Consider the following 18,482-nt stretch of genomic DNA (forward strand, 5'->3'; position numbering starts at 1 on the left):
ACCAGGGATATAATCACAGAAGAGGCTGGATTCATCTGGAAACAAAGGCTCTAGTAATCAATAAGAAAACAAAACCAAATACAGCTAATTCTTTTAGCTAGTATTCAAACGAAGTTTTGTGCATTTTTTTTTAAGGGGACATTTACAAATTTATTTCTTAGTGGATACAGTGAAAGGAAAGGTTCCGAAAGGACTTAGCTGAAGTTAAGGGAATGGTTGCATTAGTTTGTGCTGCAGTGTTTAGCAAGTGACAACGAGCATCGCAACTGAGAGATTTGCACGCTGGTCCTGAATGACTGGCTTGGTCTCAGCCAGTCTCGGCAGCAGTGGTTATAGTGCCCACTTCTTAGGCGGACCCTTCTGAAACTTAAAAGACTGCCAGCAATTACTATGTTGATCATAATCAGCTGTGAATTATCTTTTATTCTTCTTGTCACGATTCGAATGTGAACCACTGCTCTAATAGCAGGGAAGTGCTTGGCACTGGTGGGGTTTCCACCTGCTCTGTAACGATGAACAGACAGCTCAGCTGTGGTTACCACTCTCTATTGCTTCTCTGTGCTTTGCTGAGTATGTTAATTAAAACCAGATAGGAAACTTTTTCACAGGTTCCAATTTTTAGTGATTTCACCTGCTGTTGAAAATTTTATCAAGACATAACACTGAAGGGATGATGTAAAGAGGAATGAATGTTCCTTTTAGCTGCTATGAATAGAGCCTTCTCATATCAGTTAAGCGGTGACTTTTATTATTTTAATTATGAGAGGATTACACATTTGTTACTTTTTAGCTCATCCTCTAAGACATAATTAACTAACATTTCACCACTTTGTATAACCTTTCAAAACAGAGGGGAGGTTTGACTGATAAATTATGTAAGTTCACATTTATTTGGAGATTTTTTACTGAAACTAACAAAGTGGAAAATTGCCTTTCTAGCCCTTCAGTCTTTTCTGTCTGCTCATTCTTTCCCTGGTTTTGCATTTTTTGCTTCCTCTAAATAGTTTTAATGAATAATTATCTGAGAGGTGTTTACTCCACTCTGTTTTAGTAGTGTTTCTGTAAGTGTTGCTACAAATGAAGCCACAGCTCCTTTCCTATCTGGTGGCCATGGGTGGAGCTGATGTACTGCTCACTAAATGGGAGCTGTCTGGGCAGTGGGGTGCTGTGCTGAGTGTCGGGACTGGGAGAGAAGGCTCACACCTTGCTCGCTACTTTGACTTGATTCTGCCTGACATCCTGCTTCATGAGAAACGGAGTCCTCATTCTAAAATTTGGCTTAAGAAAGAGGTTGTAGGGTAAGTGTGGAGGGAGCACCTGGTGCTAGTTTTGGAGCAGGCCTGCTGTGATGTGCGGTCGGGTCCCCAGCACTGAGGGCTGGCTGGCAGCTGCCCACACCTGCTTTGTGAAGACAGTGCTCACTAGGCACCAGCTTACCAGTGCTCTGCACAGGGATCCTTTCTAAAGGTAATTCCTCTCATCCCTCAAGCAAATAGACTTCGACATCAGCCATCTCTGTGCCAAGCTGCTGTTGCAGGACACGTGTTCTTTAACAGAAGCAGCTTAGCACTTCGGTAAGTAGTTGCAGGTTTCTCTGTAGACATGGTGGGCCGGGCTGTGGCTGCAGGTGCAGTGGGCAGGTGGTGAAAAGAGCAGGTTATGCCAAAACCACATTGTAGTTAGAGTTTCACGTCCTTTCTAAGACAACACGGTCAGCGGTTTTTACTTCTTTTCCTCTGTGCCCAGTTTTTGCAGAGGAGCCCAGGCATTTCTGCCACCAGTCTGTCCATGCGAACATAAAAGTTGGGTGGTGGCAAAACCAAGCGAGGCTCTAGGCCTGCAGTCTTCTAAGTCTGGATGATGGTTTGTCACTTGTTGGGAGATGGTACAGAACAGATGGTGAACACAGACCAAAGTGTGCACAGAATTTACTTGAATGCTATAACCATGTCCATTTCCCTGCTCTTTTCATCTGGGAAAACTGTCTCTGTTCGTCTTCCCCCATTTTCTGTCCTTTTATATCCACTTTGCTCCTATTTTGCATCAAGATGAGTGAGACAGTGAAGCAGGCGAAGAGCGATGTTACTGAGTGTGATATTTGTGCATTCCTGGATCATTTAGCAGCACTAAACTGGACATAGATTGTGTGTGTTCACATTTCTGTTGAATTAGCCAGACAGACCACGTACCCTGGAGTTCATGCCAGCTGCTGGAGAGCAGACTGTTACCTGATCCAGAACAGGCAATACCTGATCCAGCAAAAAGTCAAAGCAGTCCAGACAGTTGATACCTGACCTAGCAGAAATCATGCCAATACAAAGTTAACCATCAGTACTTTACATTGTGTAGCTTCTTTTTTATGTGGTACTGAGCTGTAAAGCTGATTTTATTCCATCACTGGAGAATGGCCTCATCTACTGCACCGACACTGCCTGTTTCAGGGGAAAGGCTGCTATTGAGTGAAGTGAGATTTTCTCACTCCTAAGGGTCTAAACAGTGCTGTCTGGCTTTGGAGAGCAAGTCACAGAAGATGGAAATGAGCTCAGGTCTAGCATGGTTATGCAAAGCTCAGAATTGTCCTCTGGTAAGAATCATTGAAACCAGGAGACGGACACAAAAAGTTAAACAATGCTATTTGTATGCCTTTGGTCTGTGCTGGAGAGCAGCCGAATGTGTGGGACTGGCCAGGTTTGCAGAAGACTCACTCATCTTGCAGTGGATGTTGGCGGTATGTTCATTTTCTGATATTTTTTTCTTTTCCAGTTGGATCCATAGGAAGGAAATGAGCCTGTATATATAGCATTTAGTGTTACTGTTTCCCAGGGGATAGGGAGGTGAAGAAAGCAAAATTAGAATATCCTGTTTACATGTTGCCAGTGCTGTATTTGACCAGCTGTCTTCAGGGTTTTTGTCTTGCTAGATCAGGGCAGGCTTTTTTCTTATGGTCTGCGAGTCTTCCTGTCCTGCTGGAAGAGGAGCTCCGCTGTTTGCACTAGCGTTGAGCTCCTCCCTGGGCCTTACTGCCCGGTGAAGGACTAGGCTTTCACTGTAGCCAGGGCAGGGAAAATGGGGCTTGCCAGAATAGTTATTTTAGAATTAAAACATTTCATGAGCTGGAGGTGTGAGAAGCCTACAGCAAATGACTTTCTGAAATTGCTATCCTTGGATGCCCTTACAGGAAGGTATGTTCCACCCTCCCCACCATGTTTCGAAAGCATCCTTGAGTCACTTCACTTGCAATGACTTAAACCTCCAACCAGTTTGTGTTTAAGGTCACTGAGGTTTTTAGGTGATTTCCAGCTTACCATGAGTGAATAGTTCTGTCTTTTTAAACACTGTTGTATAATATTTACCTATGTGCATGCTTTTTATTTAAGAAAACCTGTTTATAGTGTTTATAGAAATGATAACCTCCATGTTGGAAGGGGACACCAATGACTGTGGCACCTTAGCGGGGTAGGTGGTACAGGTACGGGGCTGATGTCAGTGCATAATGCTGGGGTAGTGCTCATGGAAGGAGCTGTTGAATTTATAACCCAATGTGGTTATATAATGTTATGCCTTTTCCAGAATGTCATGCTCATTCTGGAAATAGACCATTATCTAAGAAAATAGAAAAGTGCACCTGGAAACTTTTTGACTAGTCTCCCTATTTAATCATGAACCCATTTTAAATGTGTCAAGGAAGGCAGCTGTAATATATGACCTTTTTCTGCCATATATCAGTGATGACTCATACAGGCGATGTCAGGAGAATGCAATGAAATGTCTCTCCAGCTTGACCTGCGTGCAGCTGATGTTTCTAGGTCTGACATGCTGGGTAATTCAGCGGTTTTGGGCTGCACTGCTGGTGCTTTCCGTGTCACTGTTACTTGGCTGTATGGATTCTTTGGAGCTCAAGTATTTAATTGATTATCTCTCCAGCGTTGTCTCAGAAGGCTTAACTGTCTTTTCTTTGAAAACTGCATAGGTGTCAGTGGCTCCCCTTTCCTGTATAAAGGAGCCAAGACTGGGAAGCTAAATGACTTGCTGAACACCCTCAGCACTCTCATGAATCACCTTCCCAACAAGAAATGTGCTCAGGAGCACCAGGGAGCTTTGGGTGTTGCTTTGGATCTTTTGGATTAGATCTTTCTGGGTTGAAACCAAGGTCTTCAGGAGCAAAAGTCATTTCTGCTGTATGGGTGACTTCTATGCCTCTCTGTCAGGTTTACCTGGCAGCCCCTGGATGCGGTGGTGTGTCCTTCCCTGCCAGCAGTCATACAAGCTCAGGTTTTTGCTGGCCTCAGCCTGTTTTCATCTGATCGCTGCTACCACTGTGCTGGAAATTGCCACTCCTCAAGCGGTCTGAATTGTATGTTCACGCTTCACTATGTGTCAGGTGAAAAAAGCCAAGGTAAGCATTTTAAGCTGAAAGGCCTTGTTGACCTGGGCCCTTTGGGGTGAAATTGGATGGCTGGGAGCAGACCCAGCCAGCTCTGCTGGTGGATCTGAAGGGACGGTAATGCCTTGTCACGGGGTGTTGGTGAACAGCTGGAGGTAGGTGTGGCACGGCACCCACATAAACCCTGTAAATGTAGCTGTGATAGGATGCGTGTCCAGTGAGGTGTTAGGCAGTGGAGGGTGAGTAGGATGTGGAAGGGGTTTTATGGACATACTTTGCCTGAAAGAGTTGGTCATTCCCAGTGGTGCTCTGCTTTGCTCGCAGCTGTATGTCTCCTTGCTTTGATAATCCCAGTAATAACAAGGTGCTTTTAGAAGCAGTTTTGTTTTTTTTTTCTCCCAGTAATGCAGTTGAAATTATTTGCAAGTCCCCTTGTGCTTCTAGCTGTGGTTGTCAACTTGGGCATGAAGCTTGAGCAGTCAGCTGAGTTCTGAATCAGACATCGCAACCCAAAGCGGCACAGATCATAATGCAGCCCACAAGCACTATTTGGTCTTCCAGTTCGTTGCCTCAGTAGCAAAAGATCCTTCTATAAATGCCAAGTGAGAAGTATAAATTATCCTGGAACTGCCATGCACTAAATCAAGAAGCAGAGAAATGAATGAATATTTGTAAACCAAGTGTCAGTGTAAGTAAAACACTGTGGAGAACAATAGCCCTGTGATATGCCTTGTGCCGTCACGAGGCTCCATGGCAGAGTTAGATATTCGCACAAAAGAAAGTTATGCAGAGGCACGCCGGCTGTGGCCAAGGCAGGATGAACTCTGTGCAGATAGTGTCAGTAATTTCATGGTTCAGAGCAGTAATTTCACATACTGTATGAAGCAATAAGCATTTGCTGTACTAGCTTCAGGCTTTCACTGCGTGATTGGGTGGATCTACTTTAACAGTAACAAAAGCCTTCCAGTTTCCAGCAGCTGCTAATCAGAGCTGATACTGGCTCCCATGACATTACCCGCTCTGCGATGCTGACCTGGAGCTGCCGGGGTTTAATTCACCAGCACAGAGATTTGCTGAGTTTATAGCTGCTAAAATACAGAGTCGGGGGAGGGTGGTGCCAGAGTCATTTCTACAGCCTTCTGTCTTTTCAAACTCGCACCCGTCACCTCACCCTACGTCTGAAACCTTGGAAAGTTTCCAGCCAAACAGAACAGCCGATGTATTTAAGCAGGCTGGTATAGGCAGATGCCAAGCCCTGCTGACCTGCTGGCAGCACAGATTCCTTCAGGCAGGTAAAGCTTGGCTCCAGTGTCCTGATCAGCAGTGCTGTGCCTGGAACTGGTCCCAGCAACTCCTTTCCTGACTTTGACCTCTCCCACCAGCTTTGTTCTGTGCAAGCCACAGCCTTGTTAAGTAACAGGCAGAGTGAAGGTATTTTTTCCAGGAGCTGAAACTTGAACATAGTTTGCTTCTACAAAACTTTTCAGTGAATGTGAGCTTCGTCGCATTTTAACTGGACAGAAATTCATGTCTAATTTCCATTTTCTGAGTAAGTTCTCTGCACCAAACCTGTAAATTGAGTAAGGCCGCCTGCAGTATGAGGGCACAGAAGTGATAGAGATCTTGTAAAGTTGGTGTGTAGGTATCTTGAGCCTGAGTAGTTTACTGATGACATTTTTATGATCTTTCTGTGAGGAGGAAAACTAGGTTGGGGGCGATGTCAAAAAAAAGTTTAATAATGACAGCAAGGAGCTTTCTGCTCTTGTTTTGATTAAGCTGGGACTTGTATTAGGTGGTGTTGTGGCCCGTTTTCCCCCCCCCCCCTAGTTTAACTTGCTCCAGCCCCTGTGTGTGGGTATCTGCAAACCAAGGCTGTGCTGCTGGCCAGGGCCAGGTCCCTCCCGGTCACGAGGTGTTGGGGCTCCAGCTGTGGACAGACTGTGCCTGGGGAGGGAGTTCAAAAAGTTTACCTGAGCGTTTCCCACTTGTCTCAGTCTGTCACTTTCAACTTTAAATCAAGTTGTGATCTCTTTTGATCTTCCCTGGGGGGAAAGCTTCCCCGGGTAAGGTAGCTTACCCAGATGGTGCCTCCCTCATACCTATCCCAAAAAGGCTAAGCCCAATTCTTCATGCAATTATGTTGCTGCTGAGTGTGTCCAGAGTATATTTTTTAACTTGCATGTGTCAGATTTCATGTTGGGTAATCAAACCTTGAAAAATTTGCCGGGCTAGGTGACAAATTCAAGCCCTTCAGTGAGAGCTCCTGGTGGTGGCAAGGGCTGGGGTGCAGAGGGTTCCCAGCTCCTCCCTGCCTGCTGCGAAGAGCCTCTGCCCATGTCCTGTATAGGTGCCTTGTTTTTTCTATCAGACTCTGACTGGGGGATGACGTGTGCATTGGAACATCCCTCCTCCTGTGTTTGTTGGAAGGAAGGGAGCATTTTTCTCTGCTGAAGTCACCTCACGGCATCCGGAGCTGCTGCAGCCCAGGATGTCTGCACAGTAGCCACCGTCAGCTCAGGCAGGTAGCGCTGCAGCACAGCATGGCTGGCCAGCTTAAGGCACCTTTGATGCTTCCATATTTACCCAGCTTCTTAGCAGAATATTTATTAAAGGTAGTAACAACATCCTGTGTAAAACCTGCCCAGGTGTGAGAGGCTGCAGGAACGCCTCCAGTGGTCTGTGGCTCACGGATGGCTAGCACAGCCCCTCCGCAGTCCTGCTTTCACAGTTGGCTGCAGTTCAGTTTCTTTGTTCTTCCTGATTGATGGCTGTAGGTTTTCATTCCCCACATCTTGAGTAAGCCAAAATTATAGAAAATTTGTTGTGGATGTTTGTAGAGATAGTCTTTCCCTGTGAGAATAGAGAAAATGGGACTTTGCAGCAGCCCGAGGGTAAATTTCACCCACCATCTTCCCAGCCCTGCAGCATGAACAGAACTGCAGAGGCAGGGAGGGATTCATCTGTGCCATGTGTTAGTTGTTAATTTTAGCTTTACCATAACTCTTGACGACAGGGCATGGTTGTTTCCTACTGTAGGCAGCATGTAGCACTTATCCTGGAGATACGGTATGGCTGTAAGGCAGTAAAGCTGCAGCTCATCCCTGAGCTGTGGCGTGCTGTCAGGGAATGCGATAGCCAGATTCTCCCTCTGGCTCATGCAACTGCTGCTTGCTGAAGTCGAGAGGGGCCATATGGTACCATTTTTCTTGTAGTTGTGCTAAACCATCGACTCAGGTTAAGTGAGGATGGAATTAGGTGCGGGTTGAGTTCCACATGTGCATGAGGACAAAGCCTGGCCAAAAGGTTACTATACATCTCCCATTACATGTAGGACATCTCACCTCTTGGCTACTGCCTTTTTCCTAAAACTAGGTGAAATCTGTATGAGGTACCAGTCTGCAACCTGTACTGAATGCTCAAAAGGACACTGCAAAGGCTTGTCAGGAGAAAGATCATCCCTGAACTTGATGTCTAGGTCTCAAACTGAGCTTAGAACATGTAGGCTACTGCAAGGAACTCTTACACCTATGTTACAGCAGGCTTACTGCATAGCTCTAATGTTTTCTCTAGGTTGCTGCTGGACCCTTTGCCCATTATACTGGGTCATGTTATGGTCTCTCAGGTCTTGGAGCAAAATCATTGACTGCAACAGAAAATACATGTCTAGGCTAGTTAAAATTTTTGTCTTACTTTCTTGTGGTGCTTTTATCAGGATTTGCTAATGTGTGTGCTAGCCAGAGAGCATTGCTGTTCTGGTGGCTCTGTTGCTGTACGGTACAGTAAAGGTCAATGGAGTGGGCTGGTTACAGGTGTGGGGAGTGCAGGCAACATGCTGCAGCTAACTCTAGTAGGGACTCTCAGGGAGCTCCTTCTCTTTCTAGCATTGCTTTTTTTTTTTATTGATGAACTTTTGCTGAGGTCCACAGTGCTTGTATGTTTAGTATTTTTTTTCTCTCCAATTTTAGTTAAATACTGTGTAAGGATAGAAACGTCAGCTAAAGAAGGCTGCAATGTTTTGTTCCAGCTGAGCAAACCTTTGTGCAGAATTCATGTATATGAAAGATCTTGTAACGTCTTTTCCCGGCTGAAGAGAGAGACCAGCTCTGTAGGAGAGTAGACCTGGGTGAAAATGCAGCAGTTGGTGTGCTAAGGATCTGGAGGTGCCGTTGGCTGCTTAGAGTCGAGGCGGTGCGAGGGGTAAGGAGTTGCACGAAGGCTGAAACACTTGATGTGAAGTCACGTAAAGTGAGGTGTCAGAAATAAGACGTGCTTGCTCTGTAACAGAACATTCTTCACAGGCAGTTTAACAAGCTTTGGAAATAAATCTGGAAAAAAAAGTGATGTAGCTGTTATGTCAAGGCTTTCACAAGCTTGCAATGTGCGGTCTGGGCTGTGACTGGTGGAAAACCAGACCTGAACAGCCGTGCAATCAGTGCTTTTCCTAGGCAGTTATGAGCTCACTGTATGCTCACAGCACAGCTGCGTATATATTTTCCAAAATACACTTTTGGAATTATACATGTGCCTTCTTAGTATGCTAATGGTCTCTGTGGTCATTTATTCCTGGAGCTAATGACTGGTCTTTTAGAGAAAATGAGTTAACAAACTGACAGCTGCTCTTAACGAACCACTTGCTGCAAAGGCCAATGTAAGTTTAACATTCACAATAAATCCTTTTGCTTCTGATGGTTCAGTGGAGCAATGGCAAAGAAATTAGGCAATAACTTCATTTATCAGAGGCTTATGGCTGCAGTAGATTAGTGCGCGAGAACTCATAGAGATGTAAGAATTACAGACTGGATTTCTGCTATCCTCGGAGTAAAATTAAGTGTAAATAGGAAAAGGTAGGTTTCTGTGTAACCTCCCAGCCAGGCTAGCAATAGCCATCTGTCTTAGGCAAACATTTGGTGTGAAGAGATGGGCAAGAAAGGTGCAGACAGCTGGGGAGCTCTGAAAGAGCTCCCTTCTGGCTCCATTACCAAGAGTAGACAAATATTGTATCATGACCTTATGCTGAAATTGCTCATTTCAGAAGTGAAGGCCGTCTTCTCTGCTCTCTCTCTCCTCTGTCTGAGGCCAGGAGGGACCACAGTTGTGTCAGGGCTTGTAGCACGTGAGGAGACACAGTAGGTTTGTGGGTTGCTCTGGCTGTTTGGTTTGGTTGTAGTGCTGGTGCTGGGATGCGTTTTCTGATCGGTGTCCCCAGTAATCAATAGCCATCTTTCATCAGCAGTTAACCATTAACTCATTGCAAATAGCAGACCTTTTTCATAACCTTTGGCTACAAATAAGTAGACATAACAGCCTTGGATAAGGCAACAAATATGCTGAAATTTCCATGTCCTGTGTCAGAGCTGAGCTTGTCTAAGGACCAGAATATTTTCCCAACACTTTGTTTGCAGTGAACTGATGGATATAGCTGACAGCTGGTTCAGGGTTACAGGCTTAGCTTGGGACATTGGTATCTGACAATATTAACTTTAATTAACTTCGGGCTTTTTTTTTTTGCTGTTTAAGTTTCTACCAGCTCATAATATATTAATGTTATATAAATATTTATATCTTCTGTGCGTGTATGTGAATGCATGTGCATGTAAAATGTTCACAGCACAGCAGGGGAAAATTCTGGGTGATTAAAGCCTGATTTTTTTTTTTAGTTCTTGATTTGCTAGACTTTCAAGTGTATTAGTGCATGCGTCTGTAGAAAGAGGGCCTCAAACAGCACATGAGCACAACAGTTTCATTCAAAAGTTGTGAGAGGCAGAAAACACTTTTTTTCTACTGTATTTCCAAAATCACACCTTTGTTTTGAGATGTACTGTACAGCAACAGTAGAGACCAATGGGCATCTCTGATAAACTTAGTGCTCCTGAGTATGTGGAAGGATGCAGATTCTCCAGCATTTCATTTCCTCTTTGTAGTGAATGCCCTGTGTGGGACTAAGAGCTGAATTTGCCAGCACTGTGTTGGCTCTTTGTACTTTAATCTCCTGCAGACTGAGAGGCATCCCCAGCTTCACCAAGAGCAAGCTCAAGCAGTGAAGGTGAATTCTGACCCCACTGCAAAACTGCCACATGGACTTCTTGCCCTTAGGAAGGCAGATGCCTTGCTCTTCTGTTTTGTAAGCTCCCAGGTTATGTTTATGAGGTTGCTTATTACTACTCATGGAAAATTAATTATTAAATCCAATGGACAAAGACCCATCTCCCTGCGCTGCATGGCTTCCACCGTGGGCCAGCACTGCTGATGTATCGTGTTTCTGGAGAGGGTCAAAGAGAAGAAATGTTTTCATTTTGGGCCTAATTTTTGTTTCATTAGTGATTACTGAACGTAATATGGTGGAGCACTTAGTTATGAAGGTCTCACTAGATTAGTTCTTCAGCAAATTTAGTTATTTACAGAGGCCATGCAGATCTTCTGTTCTGTTTGTGATTTCACCTGTCTTTCTGGGATTTCTGTGTTTAGCCAGCCTCAGTCTCTATGTGTTGAATCACTAGCAGAGGCTCTGCCCCCCCCTCTACTTCCCCCTTTTATTTTGGGTTAATTTCAATGCATCTATTTCACACAAGCTGCCTGCTGCTGACTTGAGTGAGTACTTGAATCTATTGATGTAGAGGAGCTCATTGATTTGAGGGTATTGTGAGTGCCATGAATCAATGGCCCAGAGCTGGTTTTAGGAGCTGCAGAGAATTCTAACATTCATTCTGTTTCTTCTTTGTAGGTATCTGTATAAAATGTGGAAAAGGTGTGTATGGAGCGAGCCAGGCTTGCCAAGCGATGGGTAACCTCTATCATACCAACTGCTTCACGTGCTGCTCTTGTGGTAAGTCAGACTTACTGTAGCCTTATTAAGTGGCTTCCTTTTGTAATACATATTCCTGTAGCAACCAGTGTGCAAGGTGAGACCTCATCTTGCTTGTTTCCTGAGGCAAAATTCCCATGCAAGAGTCCAGCTTCAAGAGTTATTTTTTATTTACCATCTGTAAGTGTTCAATGTTTTTTTTCTTAAGTGACAGGCCAAAAAAGTAGTATTTGGTTGTTTTAAGGGCTGCATTTACAAAACGGCTTCAACCTGGCTTTTATAAGCACTACATACTTTAAATCACTTGTTTATGAAACTGTAATGCATATTTATTACTTTTACAGAAAAACAGTAAAATTTGTGCAGCCAAACCCATTTTCCCTCACTTTCTATTTGGAAATTCAGCTCCAGTCAAACACATATTTGTAACTTCTGTGTGTATGTGTGTATGTAGCTCAAAAATTGTTTTCTTATGTTTGAATGTGATAAAAACAAATAGTAATTGTGAGTTGAAACCCCTTGAGCTATTACAATGTTTTGATTTTTCAGAGGAAAGCTGTGTGGGTAAATCACTGTCTCCATGCTACTCTCAGAACCTTTTCAGGTTCCTTTTTTTTCATTTGAATGTAAGAGTGATGCACTCTGTGATTTGAGGAAGTCATGGCTTTGCCAGGGAAAACAGGGCTTGGAAAATACAGGACAGCACTTTCAGAAGTGCTTCCTTTTAGTTGGGCATTAAAGTGAACTTGGAAATTTTCTCAGTGTCTTTGAAAGTGCCGAGCACTCTCAGACTCCCCACCAAGTTCAAGGGAAGTATGAGAACACATTTTCAGGAGTCAGGTAACTTTCCTTGATATAGCCACACATTTGCTTAGGTTGTTAATATCTGCCTGGATATTGAAGATCTTGTTGTGATAAATATACGTAGCAAAAGATTTACCATGAGCAGAATGTGCTGAGTGTGAATTGTTTATAAAAAGGATTAATTAAGGATTAGAAAAAGAGTAAAAGATTATTGGCATAGAACTAAGTAAGTTTATAATGAAAAGAAGCATTGTGAAGTTCACTTCTGAAAGGAGAAGTCTTGTCTTTTCTCCTGAGATTTGTACAGATAAGTAAATATTTGTTTAAAGAAACCTACAACCTGAACGTAGAGTTCAGTGACCTTTATAAATCGCTCTGGACCATTACCAGGTTCTAGAATAAACTTGTCTCAGAGCTTCAGGGATCACTCATGACTTTGTTCAAGCCTGACACTGAATGAGTAGCTATTTTGTTGGCTCCCAGAGTAAACGAAGTGCTTCAGCATCCTGCTTAGCAAAGGATTACAAAATACGATATCGGATAATATCTATCCGCTCATCGCCAACATTAACCTAGCCTAATTGCATGGGTGAGTTCCAGCTTCCTCTGTGGGGCAGACTCTTTTTAAAAGTAGCCAGGATGTGTGTTTGTTGCCACAGGGGCCTGTACACAAGTGTCACATTCTTCCCCAGAAGAATATATAAGGGCTGGGGAATGTATTTTAACAGCAAAACACAATCCCAACTTAACTATCTGAAAGTACATCGAGCTTTTGTGACCATCCGGGCGAGCTGTGTGTGGCCAGTATACATCTAACAGAGGGCGACTTGAGACGTGCCCTTTCAGAGCGTAACTCTGCCTCACCCCACCGTGCTGGTGGAATTCTGTGATTCACACCACTTTCTGTGAGTCAGTCACACACATGCATGAGGAAACAGTGCTCCAGGTTGTCTCTGGGCTTCTCGCTGTGCTGTTCATGGGCTGGAGAGCACAGCTATTATCTGCCAGGAGGTTTTGCAAGCAAGAAGTGCTTGGATTTCCTTCTGTCTGCAACCTCCAATACAAACCTGATGAAAGGGGAGCGTGTGGGGCCTTTCTTATGTTAAGCACTGGAAGGTATCTAAGCTGTTAATATAGCAGCAGCAGGTGAAATACTTGATCAAAACTTATGGTCGACTGTGAGTCAAAAGCAGAGTTTTTCCTTTCAGCTCCGCTCCTGAATAGTATCAAAGTGAGCACAGCCAGAGCGGGGATGTTGCATTAACTTCTGGGACGGTGCAGCTGGTAGATCCAGACCTTGGGAATGAGGCATGCAGGTCACATTTGTGGGAGCTGCATCCTGGAATGTGCTGCTGAGAAGGCTTTACTGGACATCTCGTATGAGCAACTGAACATGAGCTTCTCACAGTACTGGAGTTTATGAACGGAGGGGTTCATTTTACCTTGAATGTGAGACCCAGCTGAGGGTTCTGTGCTCGAGTTTTGATGCTGGCTTTCAAAAAGATGAGGAAGAACTGGAGAGGATCTGATAGGAGGAGTTACGCAGGTGATAAAAGCCTGGAGAAAAGATAATCATGAGAGCCCAGTGTATTTTGAGTATTAGAAATAATAAAGGGGGAGGAACTTGGCTCGAACTGGTAATCAGCTTTTACCAGGAAACAGCATTAGAAAGTGGTTTCATGCATACTAGAGGCAAATGCAAGACAGACTTCTTCTGGAAGCTGAAACTACACAATTCAAATAGGGAATCAAAGAGACATTTTGTATAAGGAGGATGATTAATTGCTGGAACAAAACAGCAAGATAAGTGACGGATTGTGTGTTCTTCGGTGCTTTCAAATTAAGACCAAATGTCCTTTGGAAAGTGTCTTAAGTTGAGCCAAGCTTTTGGATTCAATACACAGGTAACTGAGTGATAATTGATAATTAATGACCTTTGTTAGGCAGGAAGTCACATCCCACAGGCTAATGTTCCTCCTGGCCATTACGGTCTATGCCTTTGACGGGAGAGTAGAGGAGTACATTAGTGGTTGCCTAAGACAGTTTCTGTGCAGATTCTTATTTATACTTGGAAATCTGAGATAAAGATTACACACTTGCCTTTTTTCCATTTCTTTCTAAATAAGAAGAGTGATCCAAACTACCCTATAGCAGGTACCTTGGAATATAGCAGACCTAGAAAGTAAGTCAGTAACCGAAGAAGAAAAATTCTGTACCTGAAGACATTTGATTTAGATAAAAGCCCAATATTTAACCAACAACAATGAAGTATATTTTGCACTCCTGGGAAAAGCTGTGGTTTGGAGACCACTCAGACTGAAATGTGATGATGAGTAGGAGAGCCTCCAAAGGCCTCAGTTCAGTGCTCAGCAGTGCGTATTTTCAGCTCAGCAAGACAAGTGCTGTTAGGCAGATAAATGGGAAGAGACCATGAGAACAAAACTCTGGCAGAGTCAGATTCCTTTATTAGGTATCTCTTTAAGTTTAACTTTGGTTTCAGTGCTAAAGATGATCTACCAAGGTACTGTGGTTGAAAAGGGCAGCGTGTGGCAGAATAGGCCATCCTGTGCCTTCCAAGGGGAGCACAGGGCTTTCCCCAGTGCTGCCCTTTTTGATGCCTGTCAATGTGTCACACAATTCCTGGAGAAAATGGGATCATTTGCTGGGACCAAGTAGTTAAATGTAGATCACTATCCTCAGATAGTTTTCCTACAGAAAACAACTGAAGTTTGTTAGGATGCTTTTTAAATGTAGATTCAAATCTTCTTTTAGCTCTAACACCAGTGAAACCTCTTTTTAGGCCTTGATTCAGCAAAATGCTTAAATGTGCTTGAATAAGTTACATTACTCATATGTAAGCATGCTTTGCTGAATCTTAAATAAGATGAATTTAGGCAACACTATACGTTGTCCCTTCCGTTAAGTGTAAAACTTTAGTTTTGGCAGGAGTTCAGTTGCAAATTCTACTTATGGTAGACAAGAGCTGAAAAATGTCTGAAAAGCTCATCATCTAATTCCTCTTGGTAGTATTTCAGAGCATGACAGGATTTCTTGAAGGATAATTAAAATAATGCCAGGTCACGTGCATGCCCTCAGTGAGGGTGGTTGGTTGGAGGAATTAATAGGATCTGTTCGCTGCTTGTTACAGAAAATAACTTACCGGGCACCTCTAGGTTTCAGGGGGCACAGCAATGCTCAAATCGTAGTGCCACCCACAGCACATCTTTTCAGGCTGAATATTTTAATCCAGTGGCAATGATTGTAGATACTGCAGTAAAGATAAATTTCTGTGCTGAGGAGGTACCAGTTTGATATTTATTACTTTCATGTGGTACTTGCAGAGCTAAGGGTTGGAAGTCTCAGGCTCAAAAAGCTGAGATGTATTTTACCGTGAAAAACAGGGACACATTCTGTTCTTGAAGTCAAATGTTTGAGCATGCCATTCGTCTTTAATTTGCACTTTTGCCACCGGTTTTAAGGCACAGGAAATCACTGCAAGATCAATCAGAAGCCTAAAGCAAACTGTATAATCCCGAAGGTATGCGGCTTATTTCTTACCTAGTAGGTATTGATTAGACTGGAAAACTCATGGGGGTTTTTTGCAGCAGTTTCATTTTAAGGGACAGCTCGTGGAGGTATCACAGTTCAGCTGATTACCGACAGTGCTGCTGCTGCATCAGCATTAGCCTTTGTCCAGACTTCCCCAACCTCATTGCTACAAGCTCTAAGAGAAGGGTTACGGCGAAGGATGACAGCACACTCATTTTAAAAGGTCCAAGTGGGACGACTGTAGCAGTAGGTATTGTTGCCCTGAAGGTACGAAGCACAGTTGTGAACTAGCCCATGCTCTCCAGCTGGTGTGAAAGAGGAGTCAGTTCGTGGCTGTAGATGCAACCTTTCTTTACACTTGTATTACTTCTTGGAGACGACAGCTGCCTTCTTGCTGAAGCCACTGATTGCTTCTGTATGTAAATGTGTATTAATAGAAGGTTGATTATGTCCCTGCTTGTACTGAGAAGTTCCTTGTGACACTGGAAATGTTCTTTTGCGTATTTGCTGCCCCTGGTTGACCCTTTGTTTGCTTTTGGCAGTGGTAAGGCACAAAACATCTTAAGGTAGCTGAGTTTAAAAAAAAAAAACAAACAAACCAAACAAAAATAAAACAGCAAACTTCCCAGTGGAAGGTTTGTCTTGGTTTTCAATCCATATTTGTTCTGTCCCTCACAGCCTATTTATAAGTCTAGTGTGAGTCACTGCATGCAGATTGCACTATTGCCAATACTTGATTCAGAATTTTAAATTAAATTATCTGTGACTGCAATGTTCATGTAGAATAAAACAAAATTCAGCGTCAAATCTGTTACCTGTATTGTTCATCTACTGATGGGTTGGTAGTCACAGTGGTACAAATGTGTGTGTTGTTGGCTTTTAACTCTTCAGTGCCTCGTGGCCAAATCTTAGGTGACTGAGTCGTAGCGTCAGTATCTGTTCATCTGCCTACCGCTGTTTCATGCAGCTCTTCTGGGCAGTGAGAAAACACTGAGGACGTGTAAGGCGGAGGAGCTAATGAGTATTGCTTCAAGGGGTACATTGCTGTGCAGTGAAAGTCTACTGGGTAGCTAATGTCCTCGCACACTTCTCTCTGCAGTTTTCTAACCACATACTGTCAGACCAGAGCAGACTGGAATTTTGGGATTTTTGGTCTGTAATCCTGCCAGAGCCATTGGCTAATACCTGGTGCTTAGGGGAAGACAAGCTGGCGGGTGATTCAGTGCTGTGCATGTGGGAACATTCCTCCCCGACCCCCGTGGCCTGGAGCGTGAGAGCTGGATGCCCTGAACTTGCATAACTGCAATTGTTACTCATCCCCGACTCAGACCCCGTGTTCAGATTGAATTTACGGCCACCTGAATGTTTGGTGATTTCCAAGCCATAACTGGAGCTGGCAGGAGCTCCTGATGCTCTGTGTGTGAGGCGGTTATTTTGAGGAATGATTCACTGAGAAAGCTAAACACTTGGGAGAGGTGTGAGTTCAGTTAAGAAAAAGGACCGAAGGGTTTGTGAAGCACTAGTCTTTCAGGGGCTGTATATGCAGCTACGACTGCAGTTTGTGTAGCTGTGTAACTGAGACAACTCGCAGCGTTGTTCCAGGAGTGCAGAATTCTGCCTGAGTCATTCTGCGTCTTTGGGATAAGTTACAGCCTGCACTTAGCCCCGTGCTTTCAGTTCTAACACCTATCAAGATGGATAGTGAAAAGTTATTTCAGGTATGTCTGTAGCTGCGGTCCCAGACGTTCCCATTAATGCAAAACTCACCAAAAGGGAGGTGCTCACTTTTTTTAAAAAAAAAAAAAAAAAAAAAGGGCAGTCAGGTCATAGAGATGACAGCCGGCTTCAGACATTTGGGTTTACTTTGCGCAAGACTCTGAACCATGAATGAGTCTTAGCAAAGGAATGTAATCTTGTCTCCTGGTAGTTAACAGTCAGGCTTGGATACCAGCCCCTGTAGGAGCCCAAGTACCTTTGGGTACCGACTGGTAGGAAAATATTTCCTTTATCTTAACCCTTGTTAATCTGGTAGTACTCCAAGCTTTAGAGACGTGAGAAAGGATGGGGAATGGGTTATCAGAAATGTGTGAGATGGAACTGGTGGAGGAAACTCTCCTCTGTGTAGAATGTAGTTAGCTGTGGGTACAGTTTTTTTGTTTGTTTTTGTAGTTTGCACTGTTCCCTATTGCTTTCTGCCTCAGCGAAGCCTTGGTCTGACACAGCACTGATGTAAGTGCTTGCCTTTCAGATAAATGGACCGGTCCCTTGACTGCGTCCCTTCTACAGATGATAGATGCTCTGTCATGAAGGGTTTTCCTTTTTGTGACAACTTTACATCAAGTTAGTTCAAATGCAAGGTGGGACCTGTTTTTTAAGGGCAGCTCATCTGACCAGCCTAGTCCTGTGCCCTTGCTTTCAGGGGGACACCTCAGATGCTCAAAGATAAACACATGCGCTTACAGTTATCTTAACCCAGAGTATCGCTTGCCTGAGTAGCTAGCCAACAGAGAAATGGAAAACATTTCAGTCCTCCATTTCTGATTACAAGAGGGCATTGCGATGAATAGTTGGCCACTGGTTTGTCTGTCTCCTTGTTTCCTTGAAAGGTATTAATTGCATTCTGCTATTAATTATTCTAGCATTAAATCCATGGCATTTGATGGTTATTTTAATTGGTGGGGGTTGCCTGGCAACTGACGATGGAAACTTTTCTCTGCATTGCTTGACTGACCATAGATGTATTCCTCCTGAAATATTTTTGTATTAATAATGTGGAACCAATCACAGACAGTGCCTGTGATCCTTTCGGGGTTTGGAAAATATGTAAAACACAAAAACTATACACTAAGAAGGCTTCTGCCTCTGTTTTTTATTTGTAAGAGCTATGGTAAATACTAGAGGGAACCTAATCACTTATGTAATTTTGTTTGGAATGCCACCTAT

The 18,482-nt window shown here is 43.7% G+C and overlaps 1 protein-coding gene across 2 annotated transcripts in view; it reads left to right on the plus strand.

Annotated features, from left to right (window-relative positions):
• The window catches only part of WTIP (WT1 interacting protein), a 79,257-nt gene that overhangs the window by 15,976 nt on the left and 44,799 nt on the right, over positions 1-18,482 (plus strand). For both annotated transcript variants that reach the window (XR_010834342.1, XM_013176618.3), the window contains exon 2: positions 11,106-11,207. Coding sequence is in view for 1 of the 2 variants with exons in the window: in XM_013176618.3 (XP_013032072.3) it covers positions 11,106-11,207 (102 nt within the window). In the remaining variant the exon portion in view is untranslated. The remainder of the gene's footprint in view (positions 1-11,105; positions 11,208-18,482) is intronic.

This window comes from Anser cygnoides, chromosome 12, assembly GCF_040182565.1.
Source record: "Anser cygnoides isolate HZ-2024a breed goose chromosome 12, Taihu_goose_T2T_genome, whole genome shotgun sequence".
Lineage (NCBI taxonomy): Eukaryota > Metazoa > Chordata > Aves > Anseriformes > Anatidae > Anser > Anser cygnoides.